Source organism: Amblyomma mixtum, chromosome 4 (assembly GCF_055824585.1).
Source record: "Amblyomma mixtum isolate Tamu chromosome 4, ASM5582458v1, whole genome shotgun sequence".
NCBI classification, from domain to species: Eukaryota; Metazoa; Arthropoda; class Arachnida; order Ixodida; family Ixodidae; genus Amblyomma; species Amblyomma mixtum.
The window spans coordinates 136,241,056-136,263,441 of record NC_143015.1 but is presented as its reverse complement, the minus strand read 5'-3'; the positions used below and the strand labels follow the sequence as shown (position 1 = coordinate 136,263,441).

Sequence of the window (22,386 nt, the reverse complement as noted above, 5' to 3'; positions counted from 1 at the left end):
CAAATTGACATTTGTCAAACTTTAGTCGCAGACCGTCTTCATGAATTCTTTTGAGCACTTCTTGTAAACGAGCATTGTGCTGCACCTCATCCTTTCCACCGATCAAGATGTCATCCAAGAACACAAGAACACCATCAATTCCATGCAACAGTTCTTCCATGTACCTCTGAAAGATAGCCACTGCCACTGCCACGCCAAATTGAAGACGGGTTACGCGGAACAGTCCCCGATGTGTTGTAACCGTCAACAAGTCAGCTGTTTCTTCATCAACAGTCTTCTGTTGATACGCCTGTCCGAGGTCTAGCCTTGAAAACTTCGAGCAACCTGCCAGCCTGGCAAACAGCTGCTCCGGTGTCGGCAGGGGATACGTCTCCCACTGCACTACACGATTGACTGTGCTCTTGTAGTCCCCACAGATCCTTATCGATCCATCTTTTTTGACAACTGGAACGACAGGTGTTGCCCACTTCGAGTGCCGCACAGGCTGGAAAATGCCTTGGCTCACCAACTTGTCCAGTGCTTCGTCCACCTTCGGTCTCAATGCAAACGGTACTTGTCGTGGCTTCAGAAATCGCGGCGGAGCTGCCGGGTTCACCTCTATGCGTACAGGAGGCCCTTTACTTGTCCCAAGTCCAGGCTCAAAGACTGAAGAATACTTCTTGAGCAAGGCTGTTGTTCCCCTACTGCCAGTTCGACTCGGCTCGTACACACTGTGAACACCACTCAGACTTATTCCCAAAGACTTGAACCAGTCCCGACCGAGAAGTCCGATACTAGCACCCTTAACCACCACCAATCGCAGGCGATGTTCCTGCCCCTTGAATTCCACCTTCACGGTCAGTTCACCCAACACTCGTAGTTCCTTGTTATTGTAAGCTCGGAGATGAAGAGTACTTGGGCGCAACGCCCTTTTCGATATTCGCAGCTTCTGCATAGTCCGGTCGTTGATGACTGAACACACTGCACCAGAGTCCACCTCCATCTCTAGGGGACTTCCGTTGACGCGCACTTCCACTCTCACGGCTGGCTCTTCACCAGACAGCACGAACACGTCGTAAACGTCCGACGCAGCATTCTTGTGACGGCCTCCACTGGCCCGTTTTTTGTTCTGAGAGTTGGGTTCAGCCGAAGCGCGAGCTGCCGCCTTCCTCCTGCATGCTCTCACTATGTGCCCTCGTTGCTTGCAGAAGTGGCACTGCATATTCATGAATGGGCAACTGCTTGGCGAATGCGCACCCTTGCAGCGGAAACATACGCTTGTGCTTCCAGGCGAACCAGCCTGCTTATGGGTACCCTCCTTGGCTGTCACTGGCGCAGAGACCTTCGCAACACACGGGTCGAAACGCTGCCCGCTCACGCTGCCAACTTCACACGATGCGGCACTGCCGCGAATTTGCTCGGTCTGTCGCTGCGCAGATTCCATTGCAATGGCTTTCTCCCGAGCTGTAGCAAACGTAAGCTCCGGCTCCGCCAGCAACCGACGCTGAAGGGTCTCGCTTCGCACCCCGCACACTAGCCGGTCGCGCAACATGTCATCGAGCGACGCACCGAAATCGCAGTGTTCCGAGAGACGTCGCAATTCTGCGATGTAGTCGGCAATTGACTCACCGGGCTGCTGTTGACGTGTGCCAAACTTGAAACGCTGTACTGTCACCGACGGTCGCGGCGAGAAGTGGTTTGAGAGACGCCTGACGATCTCATCGTAGGCCACGGCCGACGGCGCATCCGGAGAACAAAGGGAGCGAACGATGGCATACGTTGCTGGGCCGCAAACGCTGCAGAGCGTTGCTCGCTTCTTCTCGTTACCGTCGATGTCGTTTGCTTGAAAGAAAAATTCGAGGCGCGCTCCAAATACAAGGGCCAAGACGTCGCCTCTGTTGGAACGAATTCCCCAATCGTGCCCAGCGCAGTTGCCATTTTTACCTCGTCGCCAATTATATGTTACGTCCTTTATTGCTGGTGGCAGGGTACAGACTGGCGGGAAAGCCGCCAACACGTGACACATGGTAGCTCAGGGTTGCTTGGCCCTAAAGATTGTCCCGCTATAACAGTACCTGGAGCCACTTTGCCGAAATGTAATAAATAACAGCTGTATTCGTGGTTTCGAACTGGAAGCATGTGAAATTAAAGTATTGGCTTATGCCGATGATGTGGCAGTTTTCTGTAGTGACCACAGCAGCATAGAACATGCGATGTCGGTTGTTCGTAGATTTTGTGATGTAACCAATAGCGTTGTTAACCTGGACAAGTGTGCGGGCCTTTGGCATGGGAATTGGGCATCAGCGCCTTTGTTTCATGCAAGTGTAAAATGGTCACATGTTCCTTCCAAATACCTAGGTGTACCTCTTGACAAGTATCGAGATAACGATGACTTTTGGAAGGAGAAAATTCAAGAACTCTCCACGCGTGCACAGAAATGGTCGGGGAAGGAACTGTCTGTATTCACGCGCGCAAACATATGCAATGTATATCTGGTTTCAAAAGTGTGCTATTTGTTGCAGGTCCTTTCATGCTCTCGACTTAGCATTCAAAAGTGTCATCGTCTCTTCGCAGTTTTTGTTTGGCAGTCCTCATGGGAGAGGACTAAACGTGATAATTTATTTCTGCGTTTGAGAAAAGGGGGTCTTTCCTTGCCACACTTGTACCTGAGGCAGGTGGTGTCAAGATTTCTGTTTCTTCGAGATCAACGCGACCCTTTCCTGCGGACATTTATTCAAGTGGGGCTTTCTTCGGCTTTGCCAAACTATGTTATTTCTAGTGTGGACGGGATGAGATACAGTGCAAGTAGGTTTTTGAAAGAAGTGGTCTTTGCTTTCCGGTTTCTGAATGCGCGCTTCAGTTTGGAATATCTTTCTAATGTCACGCGTAAGAAATTGTTAAAAGATTTGCTCGACTCTGTCTTCCCGGAGCCAATCTATCGATCTATGTATAGTGGAGGCCAAGCAGGAAATGTTTTAAAAAGAGTACGAAAAATGTTGGTGCCAGCGGGTGTGAAGACGTTCTTCTTCAAGTTACACACTGGGACGTTGCTGGTTAAAACATGGATGGAGGAAAAGGGATTGTTTCTACCATGGGGTGCTGACTGCTTGTTGTGTCGCAAACCAGAGTCAATAGAACACGTTTTTATTGATTGCTGGGATGCGCTGCTCTTTTGGGACGTGCTCCAGCGTACAATAAAGAAAGACTTACCCCTAACGCCGTATGGGATACGATTCCTGGACATAGAGCCGGATCTTTATAAATATGATGTAATTTTCCTGCTTGGCCTGCACAGTATTTGGCGAAGCAGGATGGCTGTACGACACTGTGATGAAGATGCGCGTTCTGTCCGCGATTACTTCAAAGAAAACATATTTAAGCTACGTGAAGTGTACAAGGAGCTATGTTTTGGAGATGAAGTTATCGAGTTGATGGGAGAGTTGTGTTCCCTGAGACAGTTTTGATTTTCTCACGCGAGTGAAACACATGTCCGTTCTTGTTGTTTGAGTGTGCAGCGCAGAACATCTGTTTATGATCTGTTGTAATCTGTCAAAACAGGCAATAAAGACAAAAAAAAAACCGCAGTCGTGGCCTAGTGGTCTGGGCGCTCGCTTCGGCTGCGGGAGGTGGTTGGTTCGAAACCCACCGCCGGACACCCACCGGTAAAAATGGGTACAGCCACCCCCGGCCCGGCGCCCGGCTTCTTGAGGGGTGTGCATTGGAGGAGGCTCCGCTAACCCCGCTCCGCCCTTTCGGGGGCAAAACAAGTTTCGAACACACAGTGGAGAGTTGTGACAGGTTCAACGGAGTGTCGAGAGCTCGACGGCGGAGCTTCTTTTTGTTTGTTTTATTTTTTTTATTTTTTTGTTGGAACACTTTCTTTTATTATGTGATTCTTTGGCATTGCAACCCGTATTGTTGAGCGCTGAAAATTGCTTATACCTGCCATTCACTACGACAGAGAGAGAATTAATATGTGTTTCGGGAGGGAAAGGAAATTTTCTTGGCGAATGCTGTTTACTCTGTGTGTTTACTGTGGGATTAAAAGCAGAGAAGCGAACGAAATCACTTGAATGAATTTCAACCCCTTCTCAGGGAAGAGGCGCGTAGCATGCAGCATGATGCAGTAACTAACTCTAGCCATGGGCCTACAGCGACGTCCACCGTACCGTTAATGAGGACCACCTGGGTATGTCGGACGGCACTTCAATTTAAAAAAAAAACGAAAACAGGGCGGAACTGGATTTTTAATGAAGCCGCGGCTAATACACCGCGCGCTGCTTGAAATTTCGATCGCCACTGTGATCTATACAGCATAGTACTTCTAGTAGCGTGGCCGTAGTAGAGCGAAACATTCCCCAACTTTTTGTGGGTGTAGAATCAATGTTGAGTTTTGTGTAACAGCATGCCAGAAAGTCCAAAATTCACGCAGCGTGTGTGCATGTTGTAGTGTCCATCTCTACCGCGAAAACCTATCAATTTTTCCTGCTCAACCGCTGTCTCGTTTGCAGTGAAACTGCGCGCAGAGCTTTGGAATTGTAACTTTTGTCTCCTAGTAAAGTTTGACAACGGTACTTCCTTGGTTCAGCCGCGTATGATGCAACCCGAGACCGGATGCGCCGAGATTCAGAAACCAGAAGCCGACGGAATTTCGCCAAGGTCAAGGTAGGTTGGATGGATGGATGGATGGATAGGAGCGCCCCCTTTGAAACGGGGTGGTGGCAATTGCCACCATGCTCAGCTTTTCTTTATTTATTATTTTTTTTGTTTACTGTGTTGGCAATTCTCATTAAGATTCTCCATCAACTTTTCCTACGGTTTCCTTCTATTCTAACCTTATGCCACATCTCTGCTTTTCAGCCACCAATCCTCCAATCGCTTTTTGCTGACTTCCACTGCAGATTTATTTACATGACCATTGTTATCTTTAAACCCTAGGGCCTCAGAAAGAGTGACTGTGCCTGCATCGACATCCGGATGGATACCATCACATTTGATTATGAGGTGTTCAATTGTTTCCACAGATCTACCACACACTGCACATGTGTCATCTTCTTCGTTAAATTTCTTTTTGTAGCTGCGCGTTCTAAGACAACCTGATCTAGCTTCAAAAAGTAGGGCACTGCCTCTTGAGTTATCATAGAAAAATTCTTTCCTGATCTGCCTTTTCCAGAATCGATATAGTTCTACACTATGTTTCTTTTCCATTGAATTCATCCAATTTTTAACTTCCGCGTTTTTAACCTGTCGTTTAATGCTCTTTCTTTCTCCGTCCTCATGACCGGCATACTTACTGGTTAGTTTTCTAGTTCTTTTCCGCCACTGTGAGTCAACGTTCTTTCTGTATAAATATTTAAATACCTTAGCTGCCCATCTGTTATCGTCCAATTTCCTCAGGCGTTCTTCATATAGTATTTTACTCTTAGCTTCCCGTGCCTCGAACGATGCCCAGCCCATATCCCCTTGTACTGCCTCGTTTGTGGTTTTGCCGTGGGCACCTAGTGCTAATCTTCCAACAGCTCTCTGATTTACGTCTAATCTCGACTGAACTTCTGCCCTTAAGCACAGAACCGCATTGCCGAAAGTAAGTCCCGGCACCATTATTCCTTTCCAAATACCTCTTAGTACTTCATATTTGTTGTACCCCCATAATGCCCTATGTTTCATTATCCCGGCGTCTCTCTTTTCCGTGTATATCTGCCCTTCGTTTAGCCATATCCCGAGGTATTTGTATTCGGCCACTTTGGGTATTTCGTGGCCTTGTATTGTAAGCACCTGATCAGTTGTATCGTTAAAAATCATCACACCTGATTTAGTTGCGCTAAAACTGAATCCTAGAGCGTCTCCTTCATCTCCACAGCAATTAACCAAAGTTTGTAAATCTTCCTGGCTATCTGCTAACAGTACAATATCGTCCGCATACATTAAACCCGGGAGTCGCTGCTCAACTACATTTCCGCCTAATCTGTACGATAGATTATAACCCAGATTACTTTCTTCTAGCCTTCTTTCCATATTTATCACGTAAAGCATGAACAGCAGCGGTGATAGAGGGCAACCTTGCCTTAATCCTTTGTGCACCGCTACAGTTGTGGTACTTTTTTTCCCTTCCCATGTAATTTCAACTTCATTATCTCGGTAGATTTCCTGTAGAAAATCAATTACCTCATCACCAATACCTAAATCTTTCAATATGCTCCACAGGAGTTCCCTGTTCACGTTATCGTATGCACCGCTTATGTCTAGAAAGGCTATAAACAGAGGTCTATTTTCCGCCTTAGCTATTTCTATGCATTGGGTAAGCACGAACAGGCTATCATCTAACCGCCTACCCCTTCTGAACCCATTCTGAAGTTCTCCGAGTATCCTATTCCCTTCTACCCATGACTGCATTTTTAATTTCACCGCCTGCATTGCCAGCCTGTACATAACAGATGTTATCGTAATCGGACGGAAGGATTTTATGTTCATCTTATCTCCTTTCCCTTTATAAATCAAATTCATTTTACTCTGTCTCCAGCTGTGCGGAATTTGCTGATTTGTTATGACTGCCTCCAATGCTTTTATCAGCGCGGCCTTGCTTCTTGGGCCAAGTTCATTAATCAGCTTAATTGGAATTTCGTCTATCCCTGCGGATGTGGTTTTAGGAATATTCGCTTCCGCCTTTTCCCAGTTAAGACTAGTCAGTTCTAAGCTGTTCTCTTTTGTGCTGTCCTGTGTTGCCGCCTCACTTGGGGAGATTACCCCATTGGCGTCGCTAAAAGACGCAGCTATAAATGACGTAATGTAGTCCACAGCATCGTCTCCCTCCAAACATTTTCCCTCAGCATCTATAATCTGTTCCTGCTTTCTTTGATTTGTTTTTCCCAACCAGCTTATATGGTTCCAGAATTTTCTTGGCCCCCCTTTATTTGCCTCGCGAACTTCAGCCAGCCATTTATCAGAGGACTGCTTTATTTTAGCCTGGACTAGGACCTGAACTTGCTGTTTCTTTTGTCGATAAGATTCCCATTTTTTTCCTATTTCCTCTACAGATAACTGCGCCCTCTTTGCTTCTCTGTGTTCCCTTGAAGCCACCCGTCGTTGTTCGATGGCCTCCTTAATTTCCATATTCCACCAGCTTCGTGGCTTCCTCTTTCCTCTCCAGCGGTTAACTCCTTTCACTTGTTTCATTTTTGTAGCGATGAGCAGTTCCAACTGATTATAATCCCAATTTTCCATGTGGCGTTTCTCAATTATTTCTTCTATATCGGCTGATATTAGCGCTATTTGTTCATCATTTAATTTTGCGTTGTCTTTTGGACTTCGTTGCATTTCTCTTTTGACTAGGGCTCCCAACTGTAGACTAATACGTTTATGATCACTTCCTAGGCTGTCCTTCCCCTCTTCGTCTATTTCCATTATTGCGAGCTTGCTATAGATGCCCTGCGACATTAGACAGTAGTCAATGGTTGTTTGCATGTTACGGGATTCCCACGTGATTTGTCCCTCACATTTAGTTTCTCTATTGACAATAACTAAGTTGTGCCGCTCACACAAGTCTGGCATTAACTTCCCGTTACAATCTGTGTATCCATCCAGATCCTCGATGTGGCCGTTCATGTCTCCAAGCAAAATAATATCGACACCGTCTCCAATCTGCTTTATATCGTCATTGAGGCACTTAACTAGATCCTTGTTTTCTTGCCTGCATTTGTCCCCGGTCCCTAAATAAACTACCCCTAGCCATGTCCTTTTGCCAGCAATTGTACCTGATACCCAGACATGTTCTTTGCAAGTTGATTTTATTCTTTGCCAATTTGTTCCTTGATGTATCAGCATACCTACTCCTCCTCCCTTCTTCTCCGTTGTTGTTCTGTTGCACCCTTCCCAGACATAGCCATCGATGAAAGGTGGATCTTCTAGATCCCTCAGATGTGTCTCCCATAGAGCGTACACACCTACTGCTTCGTCCTTTAACTGCTGTTCTATTTCTAGCCATTTCGCTCTCTTTCTACCCCCTTGCATGTTTATGTAACTGATCCTGGCGTTAAATTTCTTTTTCGTAGTTTTCTTTCTGGGCCTCCTAGTGGCCATTTTGTTGGGATCAGCCGCCATTGTTACATTTACATCGCTTCTACCTACACCTACGCCCTAGGTCAAGGGGCCTGGTGACGCCATCTGTTGCCTGCAGCGTTAAGCGCCACGACACCAGGGAGAGCGTTGCAAGGCGCGCGCGTCCTTCGAAGGCGCTACCGCTGCCCATCGGTGGCAACCTGGCGCCGGTGGCTTTCAGTTCGCTGATCTCGGCGCAGACGATTATGGGTTTTCAGAATGCGCAGCTAAATCATGAAAGTACCGTTGTTAGACTTAAAAAAAAAACGTTACCCAATGCCTGAGCTCTAGGCTCATTTTCATTGCGTCGAGGCAGCAAAAAAAGATATGCAGAATAGTGCACTGCACGGGCTCGGGACAGTCCGAAAGCCCGGGCCCAGCCCGACCCGCGGGCCGGGCCGGGACATGATTTGTTTTGCCGGCCTGGGTCGGGCCCGGGCCTGAAGCCCGGGCTTAAGCCCGGGCTTCAGGCCCGCAGCTTTAAGCCCTAAGCCGGCTTAAGCCGGCTGGGGTCCGTACAGAAACGGCTGGTGTCCGACTATTCATTCACTATTGCAGAGTGAAGTACACAACTGCGGCATTGGAGCAGCGACACGGATGAGCTATGGGTTATAGTACGCGCTGAGAAAAAAACTAAGCTTTATTCATTGACTAATATATTTCCTTATTTCCACACCGCGGTGGCTTAGTGGTCAAGGCGCTTGATTACTGAGCCGGGGAACCAAGGTTTGCTCCTAGCCTCGGCGGCTGCCTCTCTCTTTAAACGGCAAGCATGGCAGCCATGTAGTACTTTGTAGTATCATTGCTCGGTGAAGAAACCCAGGTGGTAGAAATGATCCGGAGCCCTCTGCTTCGGTGTCTCTCACAGCCTGACTCCCATTGGGCCCATAAACCCCAAAAACATAGCTTTTATTTTATAGCTTTATTTTTCTCATGTGGAAAAATTCACAAACTAAAGCGCGTTTGGTTTTCTTTTTGATCAGCTGACCGGAACGTCTCGTAAATGAAATAGCCACAAAAGCTCGCAAGAGTTTGTAAATTTCATCTCATAACCACATCTATCCTTGCTTCTTCAGCCTGGTTGTCATGACAAGTGTTCTGGTAAAATTCAACCGGTCTTAATTGACCATTGATCGTTCGTCATCCCAAATCAATACCTAAACACTATTAGAAATGCATTCGGGAAGAGCATATTTGTTCCGGACGCTTATAGTCTTCAAAACACACACCGTGAAATACTCAAGCCTTTTAGCTTTTCGTTTCTGCTGAAAGGCGACCAGTTCGGCTATGGGTTCAACCTGTGAGATCGCGTTCACTAAAAAAAATGTCATCTCACTGCTTACTAGGCAGCTTTAATGTTCATACTTCGCGGGCGGCAAAATATAACTGATTAAAATCATGGGGGAATGCAAAGATTACACGCGTATGCAGCCCTTTATATTTGGCTCTCGGAACTTCCGAGTTCATCTTGCGCACCTACACGAGATCACTGTCCAAAAGATGCGCCTGGCGAGCACTACTCTTAATCACTTCCTTCTGGGTTAAAAAGAACCAAGTTTCTGTAAGCCAAACTGGGGTTTCAGAACTTTTGTCGGCCAGTTTCTTATCGGTCTAGTAGCAGTCTAATTGCTCAGAGTGAGCAGTATACCTGAAGCGATACTGTGAAACGGCCCGGGCCAGGACTGGGCTTCACTCCGGGATTCACGGGCCGGACCAGGCTCGCTAGAGCGATAATTTAGCGGGCCTGGGCCGGGCCCGGGCTTGAAGCCGCGGTCCTGGGCCAAGCTCGGGCTTCACGTCTCGGGCCCGGGCCGGGCTTGGGCCTCAGATTGATGCCCGTGCAGTGCTCTAATGCAGAATACTATATACTGTGTTCCGCATTTATCTGTCTGGGTTGAAAACATGCTCCTGCGCAAACTACTGGCCCAATTTGGTTCAACCGCCAACCACAATGATAGTGAGATTTTCGATAAATAATTTAAGAAGGAACTTGATTGGGTGTCTGGAATCGGCGAAAAACTGCAGTCGGCTGCAACGGAATTTTTGCCGCGGCGATGGATGGATGGACGGAAGATAGGAGCGTCCCCTTTGAAACGGGGTAGTGGCAGTTCGCGCCATGCTCGGCTTTTTTTCTTTATTTTTGTTTAACTGTGTTCTAAATTGTTACTAAAATACGCCATTTTCTCTCAATACTGTTTCCTACACTTGTAGCCTTATGTCACCTCTCTGCTTTTCAGCCATTAATTTTCTAATCGCTTTTTGCTAACATCCACCACAGATTTATATACATGGCCATTATTATCTAAACCCCAGAGCCTCAGAGAGTGTCTGCATCGACATCGGCCGGCGGTAGCTTTCTTTTCGGCTGCTGCTAGGCCGCTTTGCTGGCCGTCATAAATCACAGAGTCTGCGTTACGTCACGTGCATGTCATGTGTCACGTCACTTAGTCCTATGTCGTCATAAGAGAATCCCAAGTTTGAATCACAGCGGCGGGAAAAACTTTTCAACTTCGAATCCAAATTTCTTAGAAATAAATGCATCTGTCGCTGCCGGCCAAGTGGCAACAAAGCCATGAAATGCGGAACTATCAGATTTTGCTGTAAAAAAAATATTAATAGAAAGCATTGAGGGTTTTTATTGGTCAGTGGATTCCCAAGTGAAATTTGCCGACGGCCGGCCATCGGTAAGCAATTGGACAATGCTCGGCAGCCGGTATCCTCGGCCAACCAATGGCGGCCCCTAGTCGGGCCGTGGTTGGCTGCCAATTGGGCTGGTTAATAGTTGGCCAAAAACGTTTAGCCAGCTACCGGCAAATGATCCCAACGCTCGGGCAACCACACGGGGACCATCGTAGGGCCATGGTTGGCTACCCACTGGCTTGGCCGGTGACGTATATGGCAGACGCACGCGCAGTAGGCGCGTGGAAATTGAGGACGAAACGCTCGATCGACGTACGTTTCGTATTATCTCAATATTTTTTTTTACGAATACACTGCGCACATGACTGCATGCATGGTGAGCCTAATTTATCAATCGGTGAAATGTAATGTGTAAGCAAAATGCAGGTGCAATGCTGCGGCATCAATTTCGTTGCAATGCTGAGCATTTAAATAATTCTCGGACGAGAGCAGTTTCATCGAGAGATAAAAGGAAAGTCCCGTAATTCTGACATCAAACGAAACCGAAACTCAAAAGTTTCGGTTTCGATCTTTTATTGATACTGGGAAGCAATTGTTTTTTATCTAGACGTAATGAAGCAATGTAAATTTTGACTTGCATAATTTGAGAACAATGAATAAAACAACACATTTATTTTATTTTTTGTTCCTTGCGAACATATTTTTGACAGCATATCTACGGAAGCGCGGTGTCAGTCACAACGACTGAATCTGCAACGCGATGCTCTTCCCGCGCTTTTCACTCTGTGCATTCGTAGCGGCGTAGCTGGCATCGTGCTCTGTTTGGATTTGGAGCATTGGTTGTTCCGTGTCTTGGCCTTTCACCATGACAACACCACCTGATCTAAACGTCGGAAGGTAAGACCTCATTATGGATCGGTTCTTGAGGGTGAAACGTCGCCGAGAGCTTTATCTGGCGAAGACGGGCAGCGTACCACGACCAAGTTACCATCTTACCAGAGGCAAAAAGGAGCGCAGCGCGCAGCCGCGCCTGGCCGCGCTTCTGCTTCTTCGCGCTCCCGATGAAGTTGCGCTCATTCAGAAAGCAACGAAAACAGGTGGTTCAAGTTGTAAGCGCTTATTTCCAATCAACCAGCACCAAACTGCCGTGATGAAGGCAGTTTAACTGCAGAAGTATTAAGGAGAAAGGCATAGCGCAGCCTGCAGAGGCGAAAAGCAGCGGATCCCAGCCGTGCTTCTAGTTTTTCGCTATACTCTTGAAGTTGCTAGTATTCAGAAATCAACGAAAACGTGTGGCTCAAGTTGTAAACGTTTATTTTCAATAAACTAGCAGCCAACTGGCGTGAAGAAGGCAGTTTAACTACGGAAATACTAAGGAGAAAAGCATAGCGCAGCCGCGCTTTTTCGCGTTTACAAAGCAACGCAAACGAGTGGTTCTAGTTGTAAAGGTCTATTTTTCGTCAACCAGCGGCAAACTGGCATGTAGAAGGCAGTTTGCCAGCTCAGATATTAAGGAGAACAGCTTAGCGCTGCGGCGCATCGTGCTTTTCCGCGCTGCCGATGAAGTTGCTTGCATTTGCGGAGCAACGAATACGAGTGATTCTAGTTATAAACGTTTCGTTTCCATCAACTAGCAGTCAACTGGCATGTAAAAGCCAGTTTAAGTGCACAAATTTTATGGAGAAAAGCGTAGCGCAGCCGCGCTTGTGCCTTTTCGCTTTGCTGATGCAGCTGCTCGCATTTCGAAAGGAATGCACATGCGCGGTTCTAGTTTTAGACGTTTATTTTCAATCAACCAGCAGGCAAGAGATGTGCATAGGACAGCTCAACTGCGCAGATATTAAGGAAACAATCTTACACGCGGTCAAAAACATCATGACAAATACCTTAGGGGTGATTGAAAATAATCACCCTCGACAAAAGTGGGTCTCACTTTTTTTTGATCAGTTCACGGTTTCGTTCTTTTGTCATGTGATGTATTCTCACTTTCACATGTTCTTCAGCGATTTTTTTGCACAAACTATAAACATGGTTGCCAAGTGGGTCAATGTCAAGGATGTGGTCCTCCAGTTTCTGAAACCACTTTTTCTCTGTGGAGGTTCCCAGGACTTCAAGGATGAGATGTTTCGATCTTGTCGTCACCATTTTAATAGTATCATATTCTGCCTGTAGCCGTCGAAGCCCTTTTCAACTGCTTCACAAAGACTAACAACGTCTTGTTCCGGTGAAATAAGTCCACCTCGGCTCTTTTGCCTAGTTAAAGGTGGCAGCTGATCCGAATGCAGGGCTGCGATGCACTGTTCACATGTTATCGTTGAACAAACTTTCCGTTTTTTCAGTTTTTCTGTGCTGGTCATGCACACCAAAAATCCAACAAACCCAGTTTCCTTCAGTCCCTGTATAACTGGACGTCCCGCCGGATCTCTTAGCCCATGTAGGCACGGGCCTCGGGAAAGAATAGCTTCCAGCAGCCTTCATTCTCCTTCCGAAGAGGCGTGCCTTGTATGATCATGCAAATGGATTTAGAGAGTTCATGATGTCGAACAAGTGATCAAAAAGCCTAACGAACTTAGATGTTGCACTGGAACCCTTGAACTGTGGCAGTTTGAGCACTTGTTCGCAGAAGTCCAAGGCGTCAGGAACTCAAGCACTCAAGGCTTGTACTGCATATCGTACTTTCATTTTTTGCTTTTCCCATTGGACGTGCACTTTTGAGAGCTTGTTTCCAAGCCGCAACCCTTCGCCACGTTGTAACGCCTCCAATGCCACTATATAAGCCCACTTCACGTGATTTCCTTCCATGTCAATAAGGTGGCTTACAGTTGCCAACGAGCTGCGCACAAGTTTTATCATGTCACACGCATCTAAGACAAACTGAATGTTTTTGGTGGAATCAGCAGGTGGAATCTGCAAAACAACTCCGGAAAACAGCGGCGTGAGCCGGCGCCAAGCGCGCTTTTTGCCTCTGGAAAGATGGCAGCAGGCGGCTTCGGTCGGAGAGCGCCCTCTCCACTCCAGCAAATTCTATATATCCTCCTTGACCACGACCTACTGTATATTGGGCGACCTGCGCATCGCGCCACCCTCTATGGGAGCGCGCGGCCGAACAAATACCACGTGACCTCCGAGTAGGGACCAAGCCAGCCGGTAAGTGCCGCTAAAACTCACCCCCTGAGCAGCGTTTCACGCGCTTCGGCTGTGCCTGCAAGCGACCTGCGCTGGCGGCGCGTAGTTCCGCGGAATAGTTTGCGAAGCCATTATTTGGCATGAAAGATGGTTGCGGCAAGGTAAAGCCGCAGGCCAGTGAAATGAGAGTGGCAGTGTTGAGGGAAAGAGCTCCGGAGCTGAGGGGCGGCGGCGGCGGGAGGTCAGCCGCCGTCGTGCTTTCGACGGACGCGACTGCGACGACACTCGCCTTTCCTGCTCTTTAACCGCGTTCTCACTCTTTTTACTTGGCGGGCGATAGCAGCACAGTTGGAGCAAATTGGCAGTCTCCCTTCTCGACTCCCGTGCACGTTCATTCCTCCGTGTTACGTATTTGACGGGCAGGCTGTCCAGTGCAATATTAGATGAATACGCGAGCTCGGCCTCTTTCCCCTTGTTTTTTGTCATGCGCTTAAGCTTTTGAACTCAAACTTTAGTGATGAGTCTTTTTAAAGGGCGAGATTGTCAACTTTAATGCATGCAATATTTGTGGAAATTTTCAGGGTGAGCTAAGCAGCGAGTGTTCTGTTCATGTAGATTTAACAAATGATTCCAAAAGCATGTGCTGTGAAAAAAAAAGTGCCAGTGGTGCTTTATTGCGCCATCACAGAAATAAGTTCTATACTTTAAGTACTTTTCGAGAGCAAGGTTTTTTGTTCAACAATTTTCTTTTTTCATTGCGCTCAGTCAGCTGGCCAGTGAAGTTAGTGAGAAAGGGCCTCATAAATTTGTGACACACGAGCTTCACAAGCCTCATTCTATGGGCCACACTGTCATCCATGGCGCACTGAAAAAGCGGATTTTTTGCAGCTGACGGCAGCACCACAGCTGTGAACCGTTTTAGTGGCTGCGGTCCTTTCACGAGCTCGGCAGCTACTCTACAAGCTGCATTCTCTAGAATTGTGACGAAACCCACAAAAGCAAGGGTAGGGTAGGAGAGCCCTCCTCTATCGATGCCAGCTATCAGGGCTGTTGTCGTTGAGGTAGATGATGGAGCACGCAGCTTGCCAAGGCACCCTGAGCACTCAATGTTGTCTTGTATAGCTCTTACAAGAAAGCCAGCAATCAATGCCAGTGTGCTTGACTTCAGGTTTTGTTGCGGAGGGACTGGAAATGAGGGATGCAGTAAGAAAAAGCAATGACAACCTTGGAGTATTTCAGTGCTGTTACAACATATTCACCACAATTATATAACATTTTGAAGACAATGAACTGATTAGTGATTTTGTTTACTTACTGGTGCCTGCTACAGAGCCCTTACAATCTGGCCCATGGTAAAGTGAATTAAGTAAAAAAAAACATGCAAATTGCTTTCCAAAAAAAGCTACTGACAGCGCACTATGCACTTTCTAGGGCTCGAACAAAATCATGTTAACATGCAGTTCCTTGGAAGTTATTTCTGATTTACATTGATTAGAATACACTGCATACTTGGGTATTTCAGAGCAGCCAGGTGAGGGAGAAGAAGCTTTCGGAGATCCTTTCTTGGAGTAGCATGGGCGTCCGGAGGGGGGGGCAAGGGGGGGGCAAGGGGGGGCGGCTGCACCCCCCTGGAAAATCACTCCCTCGAACCGTGAGTGATGGCCGCACGCAAGGGGCCGTGGTGGGCTCAGCCAAAAGGGTAAAAGCAGCTCCGCTTCCACGCTTTGGGTCACATCTGCGAAATGCCGCGTCCGGGCACGCGTCTTTATGCCGTTTTCAAACCACGCCATCGTTAGCTCTGTTGAAGGCCGACCTGTTGCAGACATACAGCGGCACCGGCGAGCATGTGTTTCAAGCCGTCTTGAAATGGGTGCCTGTTTCTTTGATCTCTAGACAGATAGCGACACGGAGGCAGACAGTGCACAGTGCATCTTGTTTTCGCCTTCGTTATGCCGGCCACCGATGAATTCTTCAGGAGGGAAAGACAAATGAGCCGTGTCCACCCCCGCTTTGTCGGGCTGCTCATGGGCAAGAGGGCGATCAGTTGGCGCCGCCGCCGCTCGCTGTGCCTCCGATCCACGGGAGAGCGCAGTGCGGTAGAAGCGCCGCTATCAGAATCTTCGGCAAAGGAGATTAGCATCTTTTGTTCACGGCGACGCAGTCTCCAGAGGCGCCCCCACACCAGCGTCCCTTGCGTCTTCTCCGAAAACCAGCGCCTTTGGTCAACGCAGCCCGATGGCGCCTGCCTGGCTCGCCTGTCACCTCTGGCTGGGCCTCAAATGACAACAGCGCCCGTGTACTGTGCGAGGTCAGTGCCCGGTAAAGCTGGATTCACACGACGGACCAAATCGCGAAGTGCCCTCGCGGATGGGCATCACGTGACCCTACGTCACTGATTCCCGCTGCTCCGCTTCACTCGCGAGCAGCGATTCGTGATATGGCCGAGAGACCTTTTCACACTTCGGATTGCTTGAGATCCTTGGCCGTGACTCTCAAAGCAGTAGCGGTTAAACTGTTTAGTCTGGACACGAGCAAGCTTACAAAATCCAATGCAAGCCTCTGGTCGAACCAAAGTACATGAGAGCGCGAAAAACTACATAGTCCTGTTGACAGCTGCGAAGATGGAACCACTTGGCGAACTTTCTAACAGCCAAAGCGCGTCTTGTTCGTACGGTTCTAGGTTCACAGATGACGCAACCTTTTTTTTTCTTGCCCTTGTGGAAAGTTTTCCCGCTCTGTGGGATACGCACAGAGACGATTACACCGACAATGCGACAATCCGACTGGCTCGTCCGCGCTGTCGTCTGCTGCTTCCTCCCGTCGTGTGAATGCTCGCCGCGGACGGGGGGACCGCGCGTCAGACATCACGTGACCGATTGGTCCGTGAAGCGGTCCGTCGTGTGAATCCACCTTAAAGAGACCCAGGTGGTCGACATTATCCGGAGCTCTGTACTACTCCGTTCCTCATAACCTGAGTCGTTTTGGGGCTCTGAACCCCATAAAAACACACAAAACAAATTTTCCTACCGGAGTGGCGAGTGTCCCTTCCCCTTGGAAGTCGCACGGAAGTAAGCCCTTGCACGTGTGCGCGCCTCTGTATTTGTGCTTCGGTGTTTTTAGTGGCCGTTTGTCAACGAAGCTGAGAACAACCAAGACAGTGGACGAGAAAACTACGAGCGGCGAGCAGTGTGCGTGCGGTTGCTCGACTGTGCGGATGCGCGAGCAAGATGGAGCGAGGTGTATGAAGCTGCGAGCGTGCATTTATCTTGTAAATAAGTTTTCGTTGTATGTATAGACATCTTTTGTTTTCAACGTGCGCGTTCAACCGTTTTTCCAATCAATGTGTGTGACGAGTGTGCACCGAGAGCGTGTAATGAAGCACAGAAATGAATTTATCACCCGTGTAATCACGCAATTCGCCCAGAAAAATCCGTGGAGTCTACAGTTGCTGTTCAAGGAAGACTGACTGAGTGACTGTAGTTGCGTGTTTGTGACCATATTGTGCTGTGTGCTGGTCATCAATCCGGGTGAGTCGAGAACCCGTATGCAGCAATACTGAGCACTCTTCTCCACGAAGTGACAGTATATTTTTGGATTTTTTATTAATTTTAATTGTTTCTTCGTTGATAAACTGCAATGTATCTCTCCTAGCCACACTTTAATTTGCTGTTTGTAATTTTTATTTCATGTGTGTATTTCACTTATTTTTTATTTATATATAAATAAATAAATTCATACCGCAAATAGTGTCTTTTTGCTACGAACATGCCCCCCCCCCCCCCCCCCCTCCGGCGCCAACAACCAATGGGGCCCCCCCCCTGCAAAAAATTCTGCGGACGCCCTTGTGGAGTAGCCTTGCATTCAGTTTCAAGAGGCAGATTCGGTGCTGCCCCTAATGAGCCCACCACGCTTCCAACATTGCCACTGGCCGAGGAGTGAATTATCCCAGTGACCAGGATTTTTTGTAGAGCTGACAAAGCCGTGTATGCGTCAGTTTGGTCGTTGCTCCCATTAAGTTGCCTAATTGTGGAAAACGACTCCACGTCGTCACTGGAAAACTTGCCAGTAAGAACAAAATGGAAGCCTGACTGCAAGAGATGCTTTGTGCACAGAACAGTAGACATCGTTGTCACATTCAGCGCTTCGTACGTCTCTGCCGTTAGAAATTCCATCTTGTGGCTGGTGCCATCCTTCCACGAAGCAAAGTACTGCAAGCATTCTGACTCCAGCCACGAAAGCCTACAAAGTAAACAAACAAACAAAAATGCATGAACACACCTCATGAAAAAGACAGCAGAGCTCTCACTGCAATATATATTTACAAAATAAAGAAAATAGTTTCAAAAATGATAAACGAGCATCACTTTCCACTACTTTTCACATGGGCTTCACGTGCAAGATAAGACTTCTAAAAATTAAGCATTTATCAATCACTACATACCTCTCATCCTCTGCACTGTAGAACGGCATCCTCCAGGCGTCCCTGCTCATTATGTGGAACGTGGTGCTCTTGACATTGTGGAGGGCGAACCATTTGTACAGTCTCCATGAATTCTACAGTGGGCAGGCACTTATCAAATCCAGGAGCACCAAGGCGATGCCCATGCTGCTGAAGGAATCTGAGGACTGATGTGACCTTAAAGAAAGAAAAATATTGTGAGCATAATCACTTTGGCCCAACGCTTAATCACAAGCTACCACTGCGTATATTTGAGTGACACAAGTGATTTATTTCTTGTGCAAGGTGCATAAGAGTGTTGCAAGCATTTATGAAGGGTGGAGCAATATAATGTTCACAAAAACAAAGTGATCATTGCACATTTTACCTGTGGTGAGAAAATGTCAACGGCTCTACTGACGTTCATTTTTTCGAAATTGCTGGGCCACAGATGTTTTTTTGTCAGGCATCGTACCAGCCTGAAAGCACCTTGCCGTTCTTGTATCTCGTACAGCAACCTACACAAAAGTAAAGTGTTAGCAAATTGCAACAAATGTTCAAAAACAACAGAGTTTTGTGTAACCTTAAATAATCTGGCAGGATCAGTTTTCCTTCATTCCTGAAGATCCTCTTTGTATCCAAAAACTGCGACCTGATGTTTTTGAGGATATGGCAGAAGTCAAATGATAGATACAACCGCTGACTTGAATCAAGAAGGTGCCTAGAAGAGATGTTTAAAAAACAGGAGTGAAGTTTGAACGTCCATCGAATGTTTTTTTATACGCACCTACAACAGAGGATGTAGTCCACAAATATTGAGAGTAAAATGTACATTGCATGGGATGTTAAATGATCACACTCACGTGATGACAGGTCGGATAGGGCCATCCGACAAGCTTGCAAAAAATTTGCAGTTGGCTTGGTGGTTGTCCGCAACAAGTCGCACCACTTGAAATCCTGCATCTTCGACTGATTTCATTACTTTGAGAGCAAGAATTTCAAGTTGCTCCCCAGTTAGGGCCTTGGTAAAATAATACCCGACTGGTAGCCTGCAAAAAAAAAATGCAATTGCCAGATATTTGCTACCCTTTAGTACTTTCGAGACGTTAAAGCTCTCAGACCAATTACCTGCCAATCTAAGAACACAGCTGAAAGTTTTATATACCTGTAATGAGTGGCCAGTCCAACAAACACAAAGCAAAGAATGTGGGTCGCCAGTTCATCTTGAAGGCCAAAATCGGCTTCCACGCCACCCATGTTCACCAGGCCATGAACAGCATCCGACAGCTTGTGATATGTGGTGGCTTTCTTCAGCGACATTTCATCCATAATCAGCGAGCCACACCGTGCCTGCAGAGATTAACATATAAACTTAACTAACCCTTACAGGTACTAGCAGAAATGTTTTACCTCTTCAGAGTGCTGCCTTGCTTCCATGTGGAGTCGCTGCTTGATCAGTGATGAGACCACCTCTCCCGTGCACGCACCTATATATCGCTTCAACGTTGATCTGCAAGGCAGGGCCAACACACCAGTCTCTCTGAGGAGTTGGTAGCACGATGGTGATTTAGCGTGCCAAAGCACACAGTTACGTATGGTCTCCTCACGCCAGCGACCCTTTGCCACACTTAAAAAAGCCAGCTGTTCTTGTAGGAATAGGCCCTTTTCGTCATTTTGTTCCACTTTCTCCTGGAAGTGTTTAAAATTTGTTAAGAGCAAGTTTCGTATCAAACGCTAAGTATAATCAATATGGTAATGGACACTATACCTGGAAGACTACGAGGTTCGTTTTTTTCAACACTGCCGCTGTCCTCCTCTTCTCTTTTTTCAGCAAGGCAATTTCCTGCAGCAGCTCCACATTTTTTTTTTCCAAGCCTTCTGCATTTTCTGGTCAGGGTTGCAACCTGCCTAAAAAGCTTTGCAATTCTTGCAACTGATAACCTACTTTGTGTTGCACGTGCTTTAAGCAATGGAGCTGACTTCAAACCATTTCCTGGCGGCTCTTTTGGAAGAAGCACCACAGCAGGAAACGAAGGAAGGCCAGAGGAGGCTTCTTGCGTGGGCTCCGATGAAAGTGATGGTAGCTCCAGCACAGCTTGTGGTGAAGCTGTTTTCACAGCATCAGAGCTACCAGGCTCCTGAATAGGCAGTGGCTCCCTGCTCCCTTCAGGTCTCGTAGGTTCTTGAGCATCGGGTTCACCCACTTCAAACTCGTTATGAGGCATACACCTGCTTTGCCCGCAATACAGTCATTACACGAATTTTATTACATAAATTCAGATACACCAATATATTTAAGCATAGAATTTAAAACCAGCGTGCATTACTTATGCTGAAATACGGTTACTACAAAAAATTTTGAAAAGAATGGAATATACCTGCTTTTCTTCGCACGAGGAAGCTTGCTTGGGGAAGAAGCTGGAGGAGCACATTTACGGTTCAGTGGGCGCCGCAGATGTTTTTCTGGCGGTTGCAGATATGCCGGGAATTCCGGAAAAACTGTAGGTACGGCATCTGCCTTTAGCCTCCGTATCTTGAGGTTTCCTCTGCAGTCGTCCTGCTTAAAATGCAGGCTGCATACTCTGCTCCGGTCTTTTGGTATCCAGGGCTGTTTCCCTGGCCCTGAAATGCAAGGAGTGCCATTACAGAAATGCACTTACTGGGCATTACTGAACGCAACGAAAACTCGACTAACACAGCATCAGCTGATGATCGCAAGCCCTTTCGTTCTAATGATCTTGCTATCACAGCCAAGGCCGTCGCCCGAAATGCTCGAGCAAGCGATATTTTAAGCACGTTTAAAATCAGGTGCAGCTTCATAGCTTACCTTCGGCTTGCCGCGAGATGGTCTTCAGCCACTGACTCCGTATCCCCGTCACAGGAAACTCGTGAAAGGAGATCCCTGTTGGCGTTCGCCCGCTCGACTTGCAGAGCGGCACACAACAGTACACCATACTGCGTGAATATGTCGCAAACGCGGAAGCATTCGCCGCCACCCACAGGCACACGGCACGCCAAAGCTTCTTCCGGTAAAGTGGCAACCTGCCTACTGAAAAAGAATTCTTCGGCACCCAGCTTAGCGGCCGCTCAGCACGTAAATCAAGGATCCACACGTGGTAGGTTGCAGTGCTCTGCAGCCGGTCGCCGTCTCGTCGGTTTCGTCGTGGGGGTGAGTTACAGCGCCACTCTCAGCGGTGGCGGCTTAGAGAACTAAAAAATACAGCACAAGCAAAAGCAAAACTGCGGCGCTGGGGCGCTGGGGCGGCGTTGCACGCGCAGGTCGCCCAATATACAGTAGGTCGTGCAGCGTACGGTGTTTGCAGCAAGTCGCAGAAGACGCAGAGGCGGCAGCATGCTCTGAGACATTCCCCCATTTACAATCCGACAATCCATCACGTTTAGCAAGTGTTGGAAACGATAGATTTGCACCGCTCGGGGACTGCTTAGGGCAAGCATATGCAGCGGTGAATTCTTTTGAATCCTCTGTCGTGGCAGTTGAGACACAGTGTTCGAGTGGAGATCAAGCTGAGTCAGATGGAAGTGACTTGCACGGCCAAAACGCTGGTCCTGTGGAGCCTGATGAACATGACTTGGTTGATGTTCCCGACAATGCCGAGTGTCCAGAGGGGATAAGGAGCCAGTTGAGGGCTTGGGCTGTGAAGCATCATATCAGGAGAGCGGCAGTTAATTCACTGCTTGACATTCTTAGGCCGCACTTCACTGATCTTCCTAAGACACAGTATGCTCTAGTGTCCACTCGACAAAGCGTGCCACTTGAACAACTCGGCAGTGGTGAGTACTTTCATTTTGGCCTTCAGAGTGGCTTATTGCGTGCATTGGACATGTGGCATTCGGCTGCAAGTAATGGAGCCGGAAATTCTTCACCACACTGGTGAAGAATTGTCATGCTGTGCTAAACATGCTGGTCATTTTATCAGCCATATATTCTTCAGTACAATACATTTGTCCCAGGTGGTGGAAATTCCTGGAGCCCTCCACTAAGGTGTCCCAATAGTCCATGTGTTGCTTCTGGGAGATTAAACCCCGCAATGGTTTCCCAGGAAAAAAATTTTAAGTGCTTCGAGATTCTATTCTATTTAGTCTACTTT

General features: G+C 47.5%; 2 protein-coding genes and 1 pseudogene across 3 annotated transcripts in view; all 3 read right to left on the bottom strand.

Moving 5' to 3' along the window:
* LOC149348342 (uncharacterized) overlaps positions 1-22,386 on the bottom strand; it is a 358,890-nt gene that overhangs the window by 106,093 nt on the left and 230,411 nt on the right. The window lies entirely within an intron of this gene.
* LOC149348356 (uncharacterized) lies at positions 14,436-19,966 on the bottom strand (annotated as a pseudogene). Its single transcript, XR_016292734.1, has 9 exons — positions 19,688-19,966; positions 19,443-19,627; positions 19,141-19,326; positions 18,861-18,998; positions 18,666-18,795; positions 18,281-18,475; positions 17,730-18,078; positions 15,349-15,457; positions 14,436-15,024 (listed from the first exon to the last, which is right to left on the bottom strand). The product of XR_016292734.1 is annotated as an uncharacterized LOC149348356 (transcript).
* On the bottom strand, positions 19,844-21,487 carry LOC149348355 (uncharacterized). Its single transcript, XM_089588076.1, has 4 exons — positions 21,105-21,487; positions 20,656-20,899; positions 20,046-20,506; positions 19,844-19,966 (listed from the first exon to the last, which is right to left on the bottom strand). Exons 1-4 carry the CDS (start codon positions 21,229-21,231, stop codon positions 19,947-19,949), a joined length of 852 nt encoding a protein of 283 aa, XP_089444202.1. The 5' UTR covers positions 21,232-21,487; the 3' UTR covers positions 19,844-19,946.